At 45.3% G+C, this 18,386-nt stretch overlaps 1 protein-coding gene across 1 annotated transcript in view; it reads left to right on the top strand.

Annotated features, from left to right (window-relative positions):
• Nucleotides 1–279: 279 nt before the first annotated feature.
• The window catches only part of NXN (nucleoredoxin), a 148,656-nt gene continuing 130,549 nt past the window's right edge, over nucleotides 280–18,386 (top strand). Inside the window, exon 1 of the mRNA XM_028109430.2 lies at nucleotides 280–734. Within this exon, the coding sequence (XP_027965231.1) occupies nucleotides 363–734 (372 nt within the window). The 5' untranslated portion in view covers nucleotides 280–362. The remainder of the gene's footprint in view (nucleotides 735–18,386) is intronic.

An 18,386-nucleotide genomic window follows, 5' to 3' on the forward strand; every position in this document is an offset into this window, starting at 1 on the left:
CACTTAGCTGGGGGAAAGCCCTCCGAGTGGGGCGTTTCCGGCCAGCTTTCTCGCCAGGGCTCTTTCCCGAGCAATCCCGCGGCGCCGTGGAAGCCCTTCCCTGCTCGCCAGCAGCCGCAGATTCAGGCCCGGCGGCGCGGCCCGGGACAGCCACGGAGGGGGCGTGGCGAGGGCAGCCCGGAGGGGGCGTGGCGTGGGCGGGCCCGGGTGGGCGGGCCTCTCCCCTGCCCCGCGCCCGCCGCTGCCGCCGCCGCAGCTGCCGCCGCCGCTACCGCCGCTGCCGCCTCCGCCCGCCTCGCGGACCGAGGGAGCGGGGTCGCCGCCGCCTGCCCGCCCGCGTGCCCGGGGCTGCGGTGGCCAGGATGTCGGGCTTCCTGGAGGAGCTGCTCGGCGAGAAGCTGGTAACTGGCGGCGGCGAGGAGGTGGACGTGCATTCGCTGGGCGCCCGCGGCATCTCGCTGCTCGGGCTCTACTTTGGCTGCAGCCTGAGCGCCCCCTGCGCGCAGCTCAGCGGCAGCCTGGCCGCCTTCTACGGCCGCCTGCGGGGGGACGCGGCGGCCGGGCCGGGGGCCGGGGCCGGGCCGGGGCCGGGGGCCGGGGCGGCCGCGGAGCCCGAGCCGCGGCGCCGCCTGGAGATCGTCTTCGTGTCCTCGGACCAGGACCAGCGGCAGTGGCAGGACTTCGTGCGGGACATGCCGTGGCTGGCGCTGCCCTACAAGGAGAAGCACAGGAAGGTGAGCGGCGCGGGCCTCGTCGGCGCCCCCCGCCTGGGTGCGCAGCCCGCGAGTTGGGGGGAGCGGGGTCCTCGCCGGCCCCGCCCGCACCCCTCGCAGCCCCTCGGCCCGGCGGCTCCTGTATCTTTGCAGGCACTTCCCCTCGTGTCCCTCAGTGTCTCCTTCCTCTGTGTTATGCCCGCCCCGGTCGGAGGACCCGCCGTGTTGGGGCTCCCGCGGCAACTTGTCGGTGCGGGCGCCAGGCCGCGCCCGTGGGGGAAGTTTGACACGCTCCGGCCCCCGACCCCAGCTTTCGTCCCGAGGAGTCGAGAGCCAGGTCCCCACGCGCTGGGAGCCTCGCACAGGGAGCGGCCGCGCTGGGGGGTCCCGACCCCGTGACCCCCGCTCCGGGCCAGAGGCGCGCGGAGGAGCTGCTCCCTTCCCTCAGCCGCCAGACTCCCGGCGGATACCTGTAGTGGGTGGGGGAGGCGCTCGCCCCCTACCCATAATGCCCAGACCAGGAAGTTTCCTCTCTCCGAGAGAAATCTGCTTTTCAGGGGACCCCTTCTCTCCTCCCACCCTGTGACCCGGGACTCGGAGGCCAGGCCGCCCCACGCCCTGGAGAGGCAGCCTCTGACCGTGGCTTTGGGTGAGAAGGGCGCTCACTCCTCTCCCCTTCTCCGTCCCTCCGCCCCCACGGGCTCGACTAGTGGCCACCGGGGAGCTTTTCATTGTCTGCCTGTCCAGCAGTCCTCCCCAGATGCCTCCCAGGCACAGGAAGAGACCCGTCCTTGCAGCTCTTAGTTGCTGGGTCGGGGTTGTCTTGGCACACTTGGAATTAAATGCTGAACTTAGGTGCAGATTAAGTGGAGAAACGAGGATTTGGGGAAATCTATACTTCGCTGTCAACTTCTCCTTCCTGCCAGTTTGCTGCTGAAATTAGTTTGGGTTTTCGAGTGTGTCTGTTGGATGAAGATGTCTGTTTTAAGAAAACGAATTCGGGAAATTTTGTCATAAATCCAAACAGGACAAGTTTTGGAGCGCTCTTGCTTAATTGGTATGCCTGATGAAACGTATGAATCTAGCCCCTTCCCTTTCAGGAGAGAATCTTAGTTTATGGAGTGAATAGCAGAAGGGCTGTTCTGGGGGCTTTTAGGTGCCTCTAGGGAGGATGGTAAGGGCATGTGTTTCTTTTATGTGTAGGGAGTCTTGTTGAGAAGTATGATTTAGATTTAGTAAGAGCAAAAGGCTTATACTGTGACCCCAGATGTCTCCAGTAAATCATCCATCCCCAAGCAGTATAAGCTACAGACTTGGGATTTAAAGTATGAAATACAGTTTAACAAATACAGTTTGTAAATTTAACATTGGAAAAACATGGGCTCGCTAACCACATGGAGGCCAAACTTGGCATTTTAACCACTTTTTAGGTGATTTTGCTCATATTTGATTTATATACTTGATAGTGCGTGGATGTGAATGGCCAGTCCTTTTTTGCTTCAAAAATATGGGAATTCTTTGTTTTCCTTGGTGGTGTTTTATGATTCTTTTAGGGAGGAATAATGTTCAGAAAGTGATTTACCAAAAAACATCTTCATTGTGGTGGCAAATTTCTATTGTAGACCAGTGTGTTTAAAATAATGCCCTTATTGGGCAATACAAAGGATTTCTAGCTTTTGCAAACGTATAATGATGGTAAAATGTTACAGACCTAAGGCCTATTGTGTTTTTCACAGTGGACGAAAGAAATTTGCTGGATGGTAAAAACGTGGAGCAAATTGAGATGTTTTGCAAATGCTTAAAGCTTTTTCTTGGAAAAGGAGAATACTTCATGTGATATACGCCGTGCTTGGTTCTCTCTGCCCTGGCTGGTCCCTTTGCACACACACAAAAAAGTGGTCTGTGGCCCTAGTCTGGACCTGGTCATTCCACCAGGATGAGAGTCTGGATGACACGGGGCAGACCCTCATCTGAAAATACAGTTCCGAATGCTCAACATGCCCAAATCATGGTGCCTAGCATGTTAAAAATGTATTTTTTTGCTCAGAGTTTTTCTGTCTCGCATCCAGTGGTTCACTTTGTTCTGTAAAATAAGTCCAGTTTTTGAGGATGTAGTTTCTGCTCCTGGATGCACACGAATAGGCAATTCAAGATCTGATCCCAGAAACATTCATCATGATATACCAGGTAAAAAGACTTCAGCTGTGTTTCTTGTGGAAAATATACTCTTAGAAATTACAAAAGCTAGGTACTCACTTTGACAGGAAGTATTTTATTCCTTGAAACCAAAGAGAATAAACAATTCCTTTTTTTGTAATTTTGAGTTTTTGTCTGTCCTGTTTGAAATCGAGATGCATAGAAGGAAGTCTGTGAGCTTGTGATGGCAACTTCATGATAAGAACAGTGAAAAAGGCCAGGGCATCCCCAGTTCAGGGTGCTGAGTGGGTGAACACTTACCTTCTTGCTTGATGGACCATGTTGTCTCACCAACTATAAAAATAGTTTCAAAGAATAGAATTTGTTTTACACTGAGGGGCAACCAGAGTTCCAGATTACTAATTTTTTTAAAGTTCTCATTAACATTTGTTCTTTACAACCATTCATATACTTCTTCCCACTGGGATGACAAAGGATATGGTTCTAATTAGTTATTGGCTGGCATTACTCTAAAGAAAATTGAAAAATTATGGTGGGGACAGAAAATGCTGTGTGGTATTTTTTTTTTTTTTATTAATTTCCCCTTTATGTAGTAAGAAAGTCTGGGGATGACCATATATGTTATGCTTGGGTTTTGCCTGGCCCTGCTCACATTGATTGGAGCTGTGAGAAAACAGCGAATAAAAGGAGTCCAGCATCTTTAAAAAAAAAAATCCCAATGAAAGGTTGTCCTGTTTCTACTTGCTTTTGTGGTGGGTGCAAAAATAATTGAAGCTTCATATTTTTTCGCTTCCAAGCACACCCATATAAATAGCTGTATAGAAATTGTAATTAGATGATAATAGAACTTTGAGTGCCTTTATAAGAGCAGTTTTGTCAGAAAACATATAATCTTGAAGTTAAGGTAGTTAGACTTGTTTTAATAAGTAGGTTTGCTTTTTGTTTTGTCAGTAGACATTTTTCAGATTTCTGGAGAGAGAGAATGGGATGAATAGTTGGAAAGTTTAGGGATTTGATCTATTCCTTCAGATGAGGCTAAGTTACTTAGGTGTCAGACTAGGAGAGTCGATCCCCAGGATCTATTTCAGCACAGATTTTGATTTTAAAGCCCACCAGACTCCGTTTTGCCTGGGCTTGGTGTCCGATGGACTGCATTTGGTCAGTGTGGGTACACGGACATCGAATGGTGCAGGACCACTGGTCTTGGACTGCACAGGTTTGCTGGGATCTGGCTTGGCCCCAGAACTTCCTGCCAGACAGAAAGGAAAAGAGAAAGTTGGGGCGGGAGAGCGGCACTCAGGAGGTATCCCTGAGGATCCCTGGTCTACCTGCTTCAGTCAGCGGAAGTGGAATCTTCCTGCTTCCCTGTGTGGGTTGCTTGCTCTGGGTGATGCTTTTGGGTCAGACTCAATCACCGACTTGGCCTAGAATTCACCAGGATCCCCTTGGCTCTTTGGAACGGGGCAAGATTTGGTACCAACCCAAACAGTCTTATAGCTCCATCTCTCCCAGCTCATCCTCCCTCAAATCCAGATACCCCAGCCACTAAGAATGATCACTATGACCCTGACAGACCATTTTGAAGGCGCTAAAAGCAGAAAAGCACAGCTTTGACAATTGGGGTTTTCCATCTTCTGCGAAAGGAGCCTGGACCATCCAGGACAGGCTCCCCCCATTCGTTGTGTTTCCAGGACTTGGATCTGTCGAATAAAAGACCACGGTTCAATTAAAGTAATAAGAGCAATTTTCCTTGAGAGGCTTTTTCCTTCTTCCGTTATTTCTAATGTATTTTTTTAATCTTTAATTTTTCTTCTCTGCGTAATGAAGACATCTAGTGTAGTAGTAGTAGTTAAAAATAGGGACTCTTGTCCGTCCGCCTGAGCTCGGATCCTGCCTCTGTCACTTGTTAGCTGTGGGGACCTTGAGCAAGTTCCCTACTTGTCTGTGCCACAGGTTCCTTATCTGTAAAGTGGAGATGTTAATAGCGTCTGCCTTGGCATGTAGCATGTGCTCAGTAAGTGCTAGCTGTTGTTCATAAATTATCATGAAATTCGGGAATTCCTTTCATAGCTTGAGCCTCTGGAATGTATCACATTACAGAATTGCAAAACTGTCATGATTTTTCTAACAAATGAGTTTTATCAGCATACAGGAGGCTATGGTGAAGGGGTTGAAAGAATTGCCCTAGAAGACATTCTAATTGAGGAGAAAGACCTAGAAGAGTGAAACAATGAAAGCAAATGAATATTTAAAAAACACTGCTTCTTAAAGAACTGAGAGTTCTGAGATTTACTGAGCACCATACTCACACTTGCCAGTGAAACTTGAGACATCAGATCAATGAAGCCCTGACATGATAGAGGGTAACAACTTTAAGATGATGAGGCACCCTTCTTGAGAGAGATTAATTATGTACTTGGTGATCGTTTTGTGGTTTGCCAGAGCTATTAGGCACGTCTGCCGCTGAGCCTGCCTGCTTAAATCTGGGCAGCGTGAAGGTTGCCGGATTGCTGCTCTTTCAGCATGGGAAAGGGATGGTGCCCGCTGTCCGGAGCAGTGAAGACCTCACCCCCTAACGCAGCCACCTCCCTTCCTAGCTCTGGAATGTTGTCGGATAGGTTTGCTCAGACGTGTAGCCATTGTGGATTACTCTTCAGGCCTCAAGGTAGCGATTTAGTCCTGACTGGCTAGCTGTCCACAGCCCTTGCTGATTGATATGGGTTGGGATGTGAACCAGAGCACAAGAGGAAAGCTGTGGGTTTTGAGGTTAGGGTCATTGATTTCATTTACACTCTCTAGCCCCACTCCCCCTTTTATCACTGTTCCTTTTGGTTTGAGGCCTTGTTTTAATATCTGCACCAATTTGAGAAAGAAGGCTTTGTGTTATACATAGCTAGGGTGGGGGATGGACAAGTCCCTTGGTGTATGGTGCGGGGGGGGGGGGTGTCTTTTTTTTTTTTAATTTTTTTTTTATAGTACTTGGGACTCCAGAGCTCCAGCTAGCCCCATTCTGAATAGACTGGGCTCCTCAAGGCATGATTTCCTTTCAAGGGGGAGAGTATAAGCTTGGCATAGGATGTTTTCTTTCTTCACAAACTGAATTCCCAGCGGCGCTCAGTGCTAACCACCAGGGTGCTTAGTTTTCTGTAATTCAATAATTTACCATTCTGCTTATTCAGAGACACTCAACGAAAATGGCTATGAGTTCAGAATCTTTTTTTGCTGGTCCTGACTCTCCTGAGGCTCTTGCATTCTGTTGCTTTATACCTGGCCATTATTTTATTTTATTTTTATTTTTTTTAAAGATTTTATTTATTTATTTGAGAGAGAGAATGAGAGAGAGAGAGAGCATGAGAGGGGGGAGGGTCAAAGGGAGAAGCAGACTCCCCGCTGAGCAGGGAGCCGGATGCGGGACTCGATCCTGGGACTCCAGGATCATGACCTGAGCCGAAGGCAGTCGCCTAACCAACTGAGCCACCCAGGCGCCCCCTGGCCATTATTTTAAAAGGAAAGAAGAGTCCTGGAATCTCAGGAGCCATCCTTGCTTCTCCTGCACCCCTCACATCCAAATGGCACTGAGTGTTGGTGTTGATTTGATCTTTTTAAAGATTTTATTTATTTATTTGACGGAGAGAGACAGCAAGAGAGGGAACACAAGCAGGGGGAGTGGGAGAGGGAGAAACAGACTTCCCGCTGAGCAGGGAGCCCGGTGTAGGACTTAATCCCAGGACCCTGGGATCATGACCGGAGCCGAGGTCAGGCGCTTAACGACTGAGCCATGCAGGCGCCCCATGATTTGCTCACTTTAGTACCTCCCAACTCTCACTTCTTCTCACCATCCCTACCATCACTGCTTGACTTCAGGTTTCATCTGGACCACTGTGTACCGGCATCTTCTCCTGGGGCTCCTTACTTCCAACCTTTTTTTTTTTTTTAAAGACTTATTTATTAGAGAGAGAGAGAGAGAGGTGGCACGAGGGGAGGGGCAGAGGGAGAGGGAGCAGACTCTGCGCTGAGCATGGAGCCCGACATGGGGCTCAGTCCCACAACCCTGAGATTATGCTCCAAGCTAAAACCAAGAGTCGGACACCTAACCCACTGAGCCACCCAGGCGCTTCTCCTTGCTTCCAATCTTGACCCCTGAAATGGTTCTCAGACCAGCTCCTCAAGCTGTCTGTAGTCAGTGGTCGATTTTATTTTGTTAATTTCCAATCAGTCACACCAATGCAAGTGGCCTTATTAAGGCATGACTCCTATCTGGGTTGAAGCACATGCCGCGCCCCACTAAGTTGACCTCACACAAGCTGGTCTCTGTGCTATTCAACATGATGAGCCCATTGATCACAAACCTGGATGTTGCTGCAGTGTTGAGCTGCTATAAACGTTTCTTGAGTACTCCTCAGTTTTTGTACTTACCTTGTTGTGGACCAGTAACAAACAGCTTATGGGCAAGCACTGGGTTGCAGACCCACCTTGAGCAGCACTGCCCTAGACTGTTTCCAGAATGGGCAAGTCCAGAATCACAACTCTGATCATGTTATTCTCCTGCTTAAGAATTCTTTAGTAGTTCTTCATAGCTTTCGGGGTCAAGTCCAAATTCTAGAGCATGGTCCTTGATTGTTCTGTCTCCTCTCTCACCTGCTCAGTGTTCTCTCTCCTCCCAATTGGCTGAGTTTGGAACTTTTAAACTCAGTCCTGGTTTCCCTGTCTCCGTAACAAGCTTTCCTGTCTCTTTTCCCTCTAGGTGAGATGATTCTGTGGGCTTCTATAGATCTTGTGCACAAATATCCTAGCACTTAGGTTGTTTTTTTGTTTGTTTCGTTTGTTTTTATTTATTTTTAAGATTTTATTTGAGAGAGAGGGAGAGAGCAAGAGAGAGCATGAACAGGGGTGGGGGAAGGGGCAGACAGAGAGGGAGAAGGGGCTTCCTGCTGATCATGACCATGACCATGACCATGACCAGAGCCTAACTGACTGAGCCACCCAGTCACCCCTGTTTTGTTTTGTTTTGTTTTGTTTTTCCGTTTAGACCGTAAGCTCCTTGAGGACAGAAACCCACCAAAGGGAGGGGAAGATAATCAGTTCTTAGGTGCTGAGACATGGGCAATGTGATCACAGAAAACAGGCATTTGACTTTAGATTGGGAACGTGAAAACATGGTAGTTTCCACATCGTGTAAGTTGAAATGTACGCTTTCACTATTACAGAGCTTGATTTTAACATTTAATATTAGAGTTGGGCCTTAATTGAATTGTATAATTGTATATATCCACAGTATATGGTGTTTTTGTTTGTTTTTGTTTCTTCATGAGTGCTTTAAAGAGCACTTAACAAGCAAATAGACGTGTAACTCTATTGCCCTGTAATTCTGTGCTCAAAAGTAGGAAAAGACTCTACACTGTGCTTTTGAAATGTCAAAAATCTTAGGCCATTAAAATAGTCTTCTATCTGCAGACTTACATCCAATGCTTTTATATTTCATAGTTTGTGTTTCTCAAGAATCTTTCTTCCAAGGAACTCAAAATGCATGCCTATTTTATCTTCCAGCAACTAGTAATCAGTAGATATTAAACGTTTTAACTTTTCAAAGTATGTTCGAGTTGGAGAATTGAAGCAAAGAGAACCGATTATTAGATTAGGGTCACAGTGTCGGATGAAAGGGCTCGGCTGAACTCCCTTAAATTCACCTCGGTCCTTTCTGTTCGTGAAATTGTGACTTACAAAACGTTCACATCAAACATTCTCCGTGGAAGAGGAGGGAGCTGAAAGTTCTCTTTTCAACAAATGGCTTTTGGTGTGGATTCACTCTCGATATGCATAGAAGACCCTGTAATAAGATAGAAGTAGTTTGAACTGCTGAAAGCATTTGCCTAGAAGACGGGAAAGCCAGAAGTTTTCTGCTGCTGCCTTTCGGTGGTGGTGGTTTCTAAGGACCTTTTAATGATTTGGCTTTTTTTAGATCAGCCAGTGAAGTGCCCCCAACTCCCCTTCATCCTCTGCAAAGCCTGCAGGCTGCTACAGTGCTTTTGTTCAGAGACAGAATTGAACTTCAGGTATCCTGCCGAGATCCTAGGACTAAATCAGTCCTCCCTTTTATGAGGTTTTCAGAAACTGCTGTTCTAACTTCCAGTAAAATCTCAAACATGTGCTTTCTGCTTTATGACAAGTAAGAAGTATAGTAATTGAAAGTTGCTTGAGTGCTGTTATTCTCGAGTGAAACCCTGTAATGGAAACTTTTGTTCTGTGGCATCCATGATTAAAAGCAAACATAAATTTTCTGCCGCTTGCTGGTCATAACTCTTGGACCAGATATACAGTGTATTTTTGTATGAACTATACTTAAGAAAATCCTTTTTGAAAAAACCATTTATGCTTAAAATCCAGCGTTCCTTTCTGTTACATCTATCACCTACTCCCCATTGTATTATTTCAATGCAGACACCAGTCACAGGTAAATTCAAGTAATATTTCTACAGTTAAGAATGCTTTTATCTCAGATCCTTGTTGAATAATCGTAAAACAGGGTGTGGTGCGTTTTGCTCTTCTAGGGATAGGGTTTCCCTCTTTGTTTTCCTACGAGAATTTTATCCAGATGAATCGGTTGTATAGTTTTTGTCTTTTTTTGGTCAGTATGCCAGGGATAAAAATCTGAATGGATGTAGTCTGCTTAAAATCAGAAGATGTTGCCTTTTATCCCCTTTAAATGTGATCAGGTCAAGACAGTTTTCTTTTGATCCTGGTGGCTCACAGCACAGCTGCCTCATCTGTTAGTCATTTTTCAGGGTTTGATGTGAAATATACAGATCGGGCAGAACAACCTGTGATGGGGAAAAATCACAGTGTTACCCTCTGAGCTCTGAATGATCTTGAATGTAGCATTTTCTCCGCTTTGGGCCCCGGGCTTGGCTGCAGCTTAAAAAAGCGTTTATACCCACGGATCTTCACAAATTCTCCCTTATTAGGAGCGAACGTTTAGAATCTTTCGCACAGTGGGTAAGAGTATGGGCTCTGGGTCTGGGTTTCCCGGTTTGAATCACACCTATGTCACTCTTGAGCAATGTGATTTTGGTGCCAGCTACCTGACTTGTGTGTCTCTAGGTCCTGGTCATTAAAATGGAGATAGTAGTATCCACCTTATAGGGTTGTCGTTAAGAGTTAAATGAGTTAATATCCGAAAAGTATTTAAAACAGTGCCAAGTGCATAGTAAATGCCTTTTAAATGTTTACCCCAGGCGCTTGGATATTTCAGTCCCTATGTTATGGCTATTCAGATTGCAGGAGAGAAAAATTCTCAGCGTTTATTTCTTTGTATCACTCCTACCCTCAGCATTCTCTTACGCTTAGCACCTAGACTCTTTGCATCTAGTGGCCCGTCATGTAATCTTGCTTCTCCTCTGTTTCTTACTAAGACAGCGATAATTACTGGTCAGTTGTTGATTTGATGACACATTAATGTCTTTGGTTATGGGTAGGATTCTAGACCATCTCTTCGACTGCTTGCTCAGTTTTCCTGAGCAGATGCCAATTTCACTTTTGAGCCGGGAGGGGGTAGCGGAGTCTGATCTCTGTCGATTTCTCCTGCCATTTATTTATTTTTTGACTCTTATGGAAAACTTCAAACATCACACTGGTAGGGAAAATAGCACAGTGAGCCCCTATGTACCCAGCACCCAGATGGAAGTATCACCAACTCATGTACACCCTCTCTCTGTCCCCTTCATTGGATTACTTTGAAGCGGCTCCCAGGCAATGTAGCATTTCCTTCATAAACATTTCACTAAGTACCTCTTTTAAAAAAATCACAGTATTGGGGTACCTGGGTGGCTCAGTCGTTAAGCGTCTGCCTTCCGCTCAGGTCATGGTCCCAGGGTCCTGGGATCAAGCCCCGCATCGGGCTCCCAGCTCCGCGGGAAGCCTGCTTCTCCCTCTCCCACTCCCCCTGCTTGTGTTCCCTCTCTCGCTGTGTCTCTCTCTGTCAAATAAATGAAATCTTTAAAAAAAAAAAATCACAATATCATATCATACCTTAAAAAAAATCTAGTAATTCCTTAATATCGGCAAATACAAGTCAGTATTCAAATTTCTCTGATCATCTCATAATTTTTTTTTACAGTTATTTGTTTGAATCCAGGTAAGTTCTACACATTGCATTTGGTAGCTCTGTCTCTAAAGTCTCCTTAAACCTTAAGTTTCTCCTTCCACTTAAATTTTCTCTGGGTCTGCCCTCTTGCCACATTCCCAACTCCTTCTTATCCATATTTCCCCCCTTAATCTATAAAGGTCTATAGAATATTGACTCTTGGGTTCACAAGTATCCTAGGCTGTTGTCGCTGAGAAGTCCAGGTATTGATCACCTTGTAGGTCCGGGTGGCTCAAATGCAGTTTTCGAGACGGGCTGCCCTTCTCCATCTGTCCACTCTGCTTCTCTCTGTGGGGGCCCTGACCTCCAGCAGGCTGCTCTCATACTGACGTGAGGGCCACCACAGCTCTGGGTTTGCTTCCTGTCCTCTCAGAACCCCAGCAGAAGGAGGCCAGCTTGGTCACCCTCCCGTCCCAGGACCAGTCACTATAGCCAGGGTATGTAATATTCTGATTGGCCAAGCCTAAGTCATATCCACACCTGTATAGCGGGAGGGTGAGGTCACAAACCAAGTGGACTGAGCATCAGGAAAGTGGTGGGAGGGGCTTACCAAGGAAAATGAGAGTGTGTTACCAGAGGGAGGGGACAAGAATGAACTGTAGAAGCCCACTCGAGTCATCTGTGCTAACCCCATGGCAGTGTGCCTGGCAAGTGGTCAGCCTCTGTTGGAGCATTTCTAGTGACCATGAAGTACCATCTCCTTAGAAGGCCATTCTGACATCAGCCATTCTCTCCTAGGGGATTGGCCAGCCCATAAAGGACTGTAGACAACTCTTCTCTCTCTGAAATGGAAGATTCTTTTGGTCCTTTGGCCATTTCTCATATGAAATGGGTTCAGATTTCATTCCAATCCTCGCCATTTGTATCTGAGCCCTGTCCAAGATTGTCTGGGACCTCTCTTAAAGAGTCCCCAAACCTGAACACAGACACCAGGGTGGTCTGCCCTAAGCACAAAGGGTCAGCTTATTACCTCCTTTGTTGTAGATATTATCTAAACTTACATCATCATAGTTTGAGATTGCATTAGCTTTTCTGACTATCACATTACACTGGGTTGACTCACTGACCTTTTTGTCAACCAGAACTCCAAAGTTTTTTCATCAGTTTTATACCTGAACAAATGAGAACACAGTCCCAAATCTAACAGTTATCCTCAAGAATAAGTTTACTTAGGTGCGCCTGGGTGGCTCAGTTGGTTAAGCATCTGCCTTTGGCTCAGGTCATGATTCCGGGGTCCTGGGATCGAGCCCCAAGGTGAGCTCCCTGCTCAGCGGGGGGTCTGCTTCTCCCTCTCCCTCTGCCCCTCCTCCCTGCTTGTGTTCTCTCTCTTTCTCTCTCAAATAAATAAATAAACTTTTATTTTTTTAAAGATTTTATTCATTTATTTGACAGAGACACAGTGAGAGAGAACACAAGCAGGGGGAGAGGGAGAAGCAGGCTTCTCGCTGAGCTGGGAGCCCGGTGTAGAGCTTGATCCCAGGACCCTGGGACCATGACCTGAGCCGAAGGCAGACACTTAATGCCTGAGCCACCCAGGCGCCCCATAAATAAATTTTTAAAGAAAGAATAAGTTTACTTAGATTTAATCATTTTCTGCAGTCTGTCAAGATCTTTTTGCTATATCAGATTGCTTGCTATAACTTAGATATTTGCCGTTTCCCTTTCAAGGAAAGATAGTCTGAAGTGATTTCTGTTTAGTGAACCCATGCTTGCTTCTAAATTGATCACTTCTTTTCCGAAGTGTGTGTTTAATAACTGTAATAAGCTGTAGGGTCTGTTGAAGGGTTGATGTCGGCTTCACCGATCTGTTGTTTTGCAGAATCTCCCCCTTTTTGCCCATTTGAACGTCAGTGCTCCTTCCATCTGGTAGCTGCTGGTGAAGAAATCATTGCTGGGGTTGGGTGATCTTAGGGGCACATTTTCTCCCTTGAGGATGTAATTCATACCTTACCGGTGGAGAGTTTCCAGGTCGGCTGGGCCTACATTTGTTTCCTGCAGAGGACACTATAGGAAGAGCTGTGGCCAGACACCCCATTAGTATGTAGTTGGGAGCACCCTGTTTGTTCAGGATGTCCAGATTCTGCTCTTTCTGAAGGCTGTGTGGCAGCACTGGCTGCTTCGTCCCCAGCCCAATACCTCCCTCCCTGCACTGTCTCATTAGGGCACTAATAGAGCCTGAGGGAGTCTTTTCCTTAATGCCATTGGGCTCAGGCAGGATGAGAATCTGGCTGGCTCATTAAGTGTGGCATTTTGTTTAAAAATTAGCAAGAGACAGGAAACTAGCTACAAAGCAACCTAGTTTCCTTGTGCAGATAGATTTTTAATATTTGACTTTTTAGGATGAATTACTCCGTTTATTTTGAAAATTTTACCCTATTTTAAAATGGACTTGTTTTCTTACCCAGGTATATTTGCCTACTTAAGGTGACGCATAAACCTGTTCTACTCTTTGCAGTGTGGCACCTAAGAATTTGGAAATTTCACGTTAGGCACAAGGATGAGTTGAAATTAAATGCCTTAAAACACTTTTCCTGGGGGAAATCACTTTCCCAAACGCGCAGAGAAGGTTGCTGGCTTCAGCCCTCGGATGCATTGTTTTTACTTTTACAAATGTGCTTAATAGTAAAATACCACTTAATACCACTTGAACATATTCTCTTTCATTTGGAGCTGTGGGGAGTATTAATTTGCAGCGACTGTGGTGGGACACTCTAGTTTTGAAGCGCTTTTCGAAGCAAGGCCTTCCTGTGAAGGCTTAGTGACTTTTTCTGAGGTCATCGGAGCCTAGTTTTTGGTTGATAAAACCGCGGAGAAAATAGTTACCATGCGAGTCCGGATTCCTGGAACAAAACATGGTGTGCCTTCACCAGGAGCCTGGGGTTTGTTGGTGTGCATCTATCGCACAAATTATGGTTTCACTGCTGTTCACATTACAAAGCCATTTATATTCCTTTACTCGGTGTAGACTTAAACACCATTTTTCCACTTACTAACTTTTTCCCATTTGCAAGAGAAAGCCAGCATTTCATTTTTTAGTTATAAAAATAATCCTCTTTCTAGAGATAATCACTAACAGTGTCTTACATATTCTTCCAGAAAAAGAGACATATCCTGCATATATGAACGTATATGCTTACATATTTTTTACACAGGTAGATTTAGCATTTGAAATTAATTTTTGTTTTGTGAAAGGACAGTGTCTTCACATGTTAAATAAAATTTCAAATAAAATGAAGGACGTGCAGGGGTAAGGAAGTCTCCCTACTGCTGCTGACGGTAGCTTGCCTCCCCTAGGGTGGCCACCGTGATCAGTCTTGTATTTCTTTTCAGAGGTGTTTTGTGCATATACACGCATGTACATATATGTGTGTCCCTGATACACACATACTTTTTTTTAAGCCAGGCCTTTTTTATTTTTTTGTTTTTAAAGATGGTATCCGTTCATTTTGAGAGAGAGAAAGAGCGAGGACACGAACGGGGGGAGGGGCAGATGGAGAGGGAGAAGCATATTCCCCTTGATCCCAGGACCCTGGGGACCATGAGCCACTCAGGTGCCCCTAAGCCAAGCCTTTTTTTTTTTTTTAAAGATTTTATTTATTTGACAGAGAGAGACACAGTGAGAGAGGGAACACAAGCAGGGGGAGTGGGAGAGGGAGAAGCAGACTGCCTCCCTTGGTACTGAACCCAACACAGAGACAAGGAACAGAATCCTCCCAAACACCACTGTCCCTAGAAGGGAAATGGCTTAGCCTGACATGTTCACGGAATATGGTGGGCTTTGAAAGCAGCTTTCTCTGTCCTCGGAGAGGGGCCCCTTCTAGAATGGACATAAAGCACTGAGAAGACAATGTGTGTGGAATTTCCACTGTGTGCCCTGCCATTTGGTTAAATTAAGAGGTTTATTCTCTGAGCTGTCATTCTTCCCTTCCAAGTATTCGGATTTATACAGGGACAAAAGACTTCCCCATGCCGGGCACTGGTATTATGCTGTGTCTTTTGTGGTGACTAGTACTAGGCAACTTGTATTTAATATCAGTTTTTATTTGCTGAGTGTGCTGCACTTTTAGAAAATCCATCACCCCCAGAATCTAAAGTTATGAAATAGATAAAGTAAGGGATTATGTCTGTTATTTTTATTACGGAAGGATCTTCATTTTATTAGGCTGAACTGTTTTAGATTGTGACCTAAGAGATGTTCAAAAAGTGATTTCTTCCACTTGGGGAAAAAAACTCCTTTACAACATCTTTGGGATACATCAGTTGTTTGAGAAAAATGTACAAATATTGCATCAAAAGTCATCATATCAAATGTCACACACAGCTTTTCCCCTTCCCTTGAACATTCCTTACTCATTTCTAGAAGAGGCAGCTGAGAAAACTTATAACTCACTCAGTTGTAGGTTCGTGGATGCAAGTTGCTTACAAAAAATCAAAAGGTTGCCATGGGAATTATATAGGTTTATTATATAGATAAATAGTTAATAGAAATTACGAAAGGCAAACTTTGCAAAGATCTAGTGAACTTTAAAAGGGAATTTGATTTAAGAAGGGAAAGGGAATGAGTGTTAGTTTAGAAGTGAGAATATTTTCTGAACAGTTCGTCTTAAATGAGGATTAAATAAATGTACATCCTATAGGTTAGAGCAAAACTGGAATGATTCTTGCCTCACCTTATCTTCATGAAGGTATCCTTTTAAGCTGTGTAATAATACTAAGGCATTGGAAACACTAAATGTTCATTATGGAATGGTTAAGTAATTACAGTCTCAGAATCATGTTGAACTGCTATTAAAAATGGAGTTAATGACCTTTGCTGGAACATAGAACTATACTTCAGATATTGTATTCAAAAAAAGATGCCAAATTATACAGATACCATGATTAGAGTATAACACTGTTTAAACAGATGTATAAGAAGAAAGCTTGAAGTAGATACCCCAAATTGCTTATCATTATGTTAGGGTAGTGGTGTCTATGGTGGTGGGTCTCTGATTTACAAATGCTCTCAATGTAATCACTTTTGTAATGAAAACATATGTGAAGAAAAGAATGGTGCTCTTGCCTGAAAAAGTGTGCATCTAGTTTGTGAATGCTTTGTTTTAGCATAGGGTTTTTTACCCCCTTTTATCTTGTTGGCAGTTTAGTGGCATTTTCAGAAGTTGAGCAAGTGACCTTGCTCACCATCGCATCTTACTGAGCAAAGTAACATGGAGGAAAAGAATGAGCTTGTGGCAACCTACTTCAAGAAAGCTTTCCTTGAAAGTGACCTTTTCAAATGAGGGGGAGGGTAGTCCAGTGGATTAAGAAAGAAAGATTCTGGATATAAATAACCATGTGGGAATGAAGGGGAAAGTTGAGAAGGAGCAAGTTCATTTGATCCAGCTCCAGAAAGAATAAGGACCAACAAGGACCAAGTACTCGGTGGAGAGGGTAGAGAGAGAAAGGCGGTAGAGAGACCTCTGTTTGGAAACTGATGAGTGAGGGAGGCTCCCCATGCTCAGGGAGAACATTGTTACCTTTTATAAGGAAAACAAAAGTTCCTTTGGCAGGTGGTCAGGAGAATACATTTCAGGTGATTTGGATTTGGAGGGGCGATTTCATGCGTGAAGACTCTGGGAAGCTGGCTGCTTACACAGTAATGCACCTCTCTCAGGGTTTGGGCTTGGAATGAGAAAAGAAGGTCTGGATTCCGGACGTGCCAGGTAGTAAGAAACAGATGCCTTCATACCAAAGAGGCCAAACTCGAACCCAAGAACCTCATTGTGAGCCAGGTTGCAGAAATGCATTTTCTAACGTGCTTCATTAGATCATGTAGAAGAAACCCTGGGTTAATGGCTTCTGTTTGTGAAATAAAGGAAAAGAAATGTCTCTGGGAATTTTCCACTACTGTATAGTGTTGGGAAGAGGGGGAGCAATGACAGGGACTAAGAGGCTCCCAAGCTGGATTTCTCACTTAGTATGCGCTCATATTACAAAATCAAGCCTGCGCTTTTCGTCACTTTGTATTGACACTGGCCAGCCTTGGTCAGTCTCGTTTGCCTCAGGCAGTGTTGGGATGCAGAGAAATTAGTGACTAAGTCCCTGCTCTCAAAGGCATTTTTAATTTTGATTTGTATGTGTGTGTGTACATGCATATGTATATATACGTATGTGTGCATATGTATATGGGTATATATATTATGCATATGTATATAAACACACATTTATATATGAACTTAGAGTCTCTATTGGATGCTGTTTGGTGAGTTGATTCTAATAGGGATGGGCTTGCCAACAGAAGCTTCAAGAACTGAGTCGGACAGCTGTGACCTAGTCAGACAGCAGCCAGAGAGGCTGACCCCTCTTGTGGATGACCTGGCTCAGACCTCTCTCTCTTATCCTCTAGGAGGATAGGGCAAGGTACTCTGATCTTTCCAAGTCCGTTTCCCCATCTGTAACACGGGAAGGATAGTAGTACCTACCTTGTAGGGCCACTGTGGAGGTTTGAGATGATGAAGAATTTAAAAAGCCCTCAGCATGGTAGATGGCCCATGGCAGCTGGTCCAGAGGTGGTGACTGTTGAGTGTTCTGTCCGACCAGACCAGAATGTTGCTGGGGACAGGGCCTCTCTGCCCTTCATCATTATGTTATTCATCCTTTATCCATTTGGTATAACTTATTAGTGAATATTAGGCACAAATATTTATTGGAAGAAAGAATGAAGAGGTTGGGACTAAGAATCGAAGAGTTGGCAGGAGTCGGGTAGAAAGAATGGATTTCCAAGCATAAAGGCAAGTCTCAAAGTTAAACAGAGACGATCATTCTTCTGTATATATTTGTGCTTGAATCATAATTAAACAAATGTTCTTATTATATAACATTGGGCAGTGGGGTCTTTGGATGTGAAACTGGAAAGGATGTTGGGGATTATGTAGCAGCTCCCTTCCTTTACAGCTGAGGAAGCTGAGGCCTGGCGCGAACGCAGCCACATTGCTGACCAGCCTCTAGGTTCCAGGTCTCCTACTGCTGGGTCTGTGATATTCCTTGATATTCTTCCTGGTAGCACTTTAAAAAATGGTCAGCAGCGTCCGCAGGACATTGCCAAATTTTGCTTGTAGCCCAGAGAGATAAGCATCCTGAAAAGAGGGAAATGCCACAGTCCTATTTTTCTCGAGTGATTTTGTGGATCTTGGCCTCTAGACAGCCGGACTGCAATTTTCCCGGTCCTAGGAGCCTGTGCCTGAGAGCTGAGCCACTTTCCTGTGGAAGGGCTGGGGTCAGGCCCGGGGTGCCGGTCAGACCTCCCCTGAGGAAAGCCTCAAGTGGCTGTAACTCATCGCTGAAAAAACAAACACGTTACTTCACCGAACAACAGCACTGAGCACTTAAGAAGGGGA

Source organism: Eumetopias jubatus, unplaced genomic scaffold (assembly GCF_037043125.1).
Source record: "Eumetopias jubatus isolate StellerSeaLion01/CBP00866 unplaced genomic scaffold, mEumJub1_p1.0 scaffold_10, whole genome shotgun sequence".
In the NCBI taxonomy this organism is placed as follows: domain Eukaryota; kingdom Metazoa; phylum Chordata; class Mammalia; order Carnivora; family Otariidae; genus Eumetopias; species Eumetopias jubatus.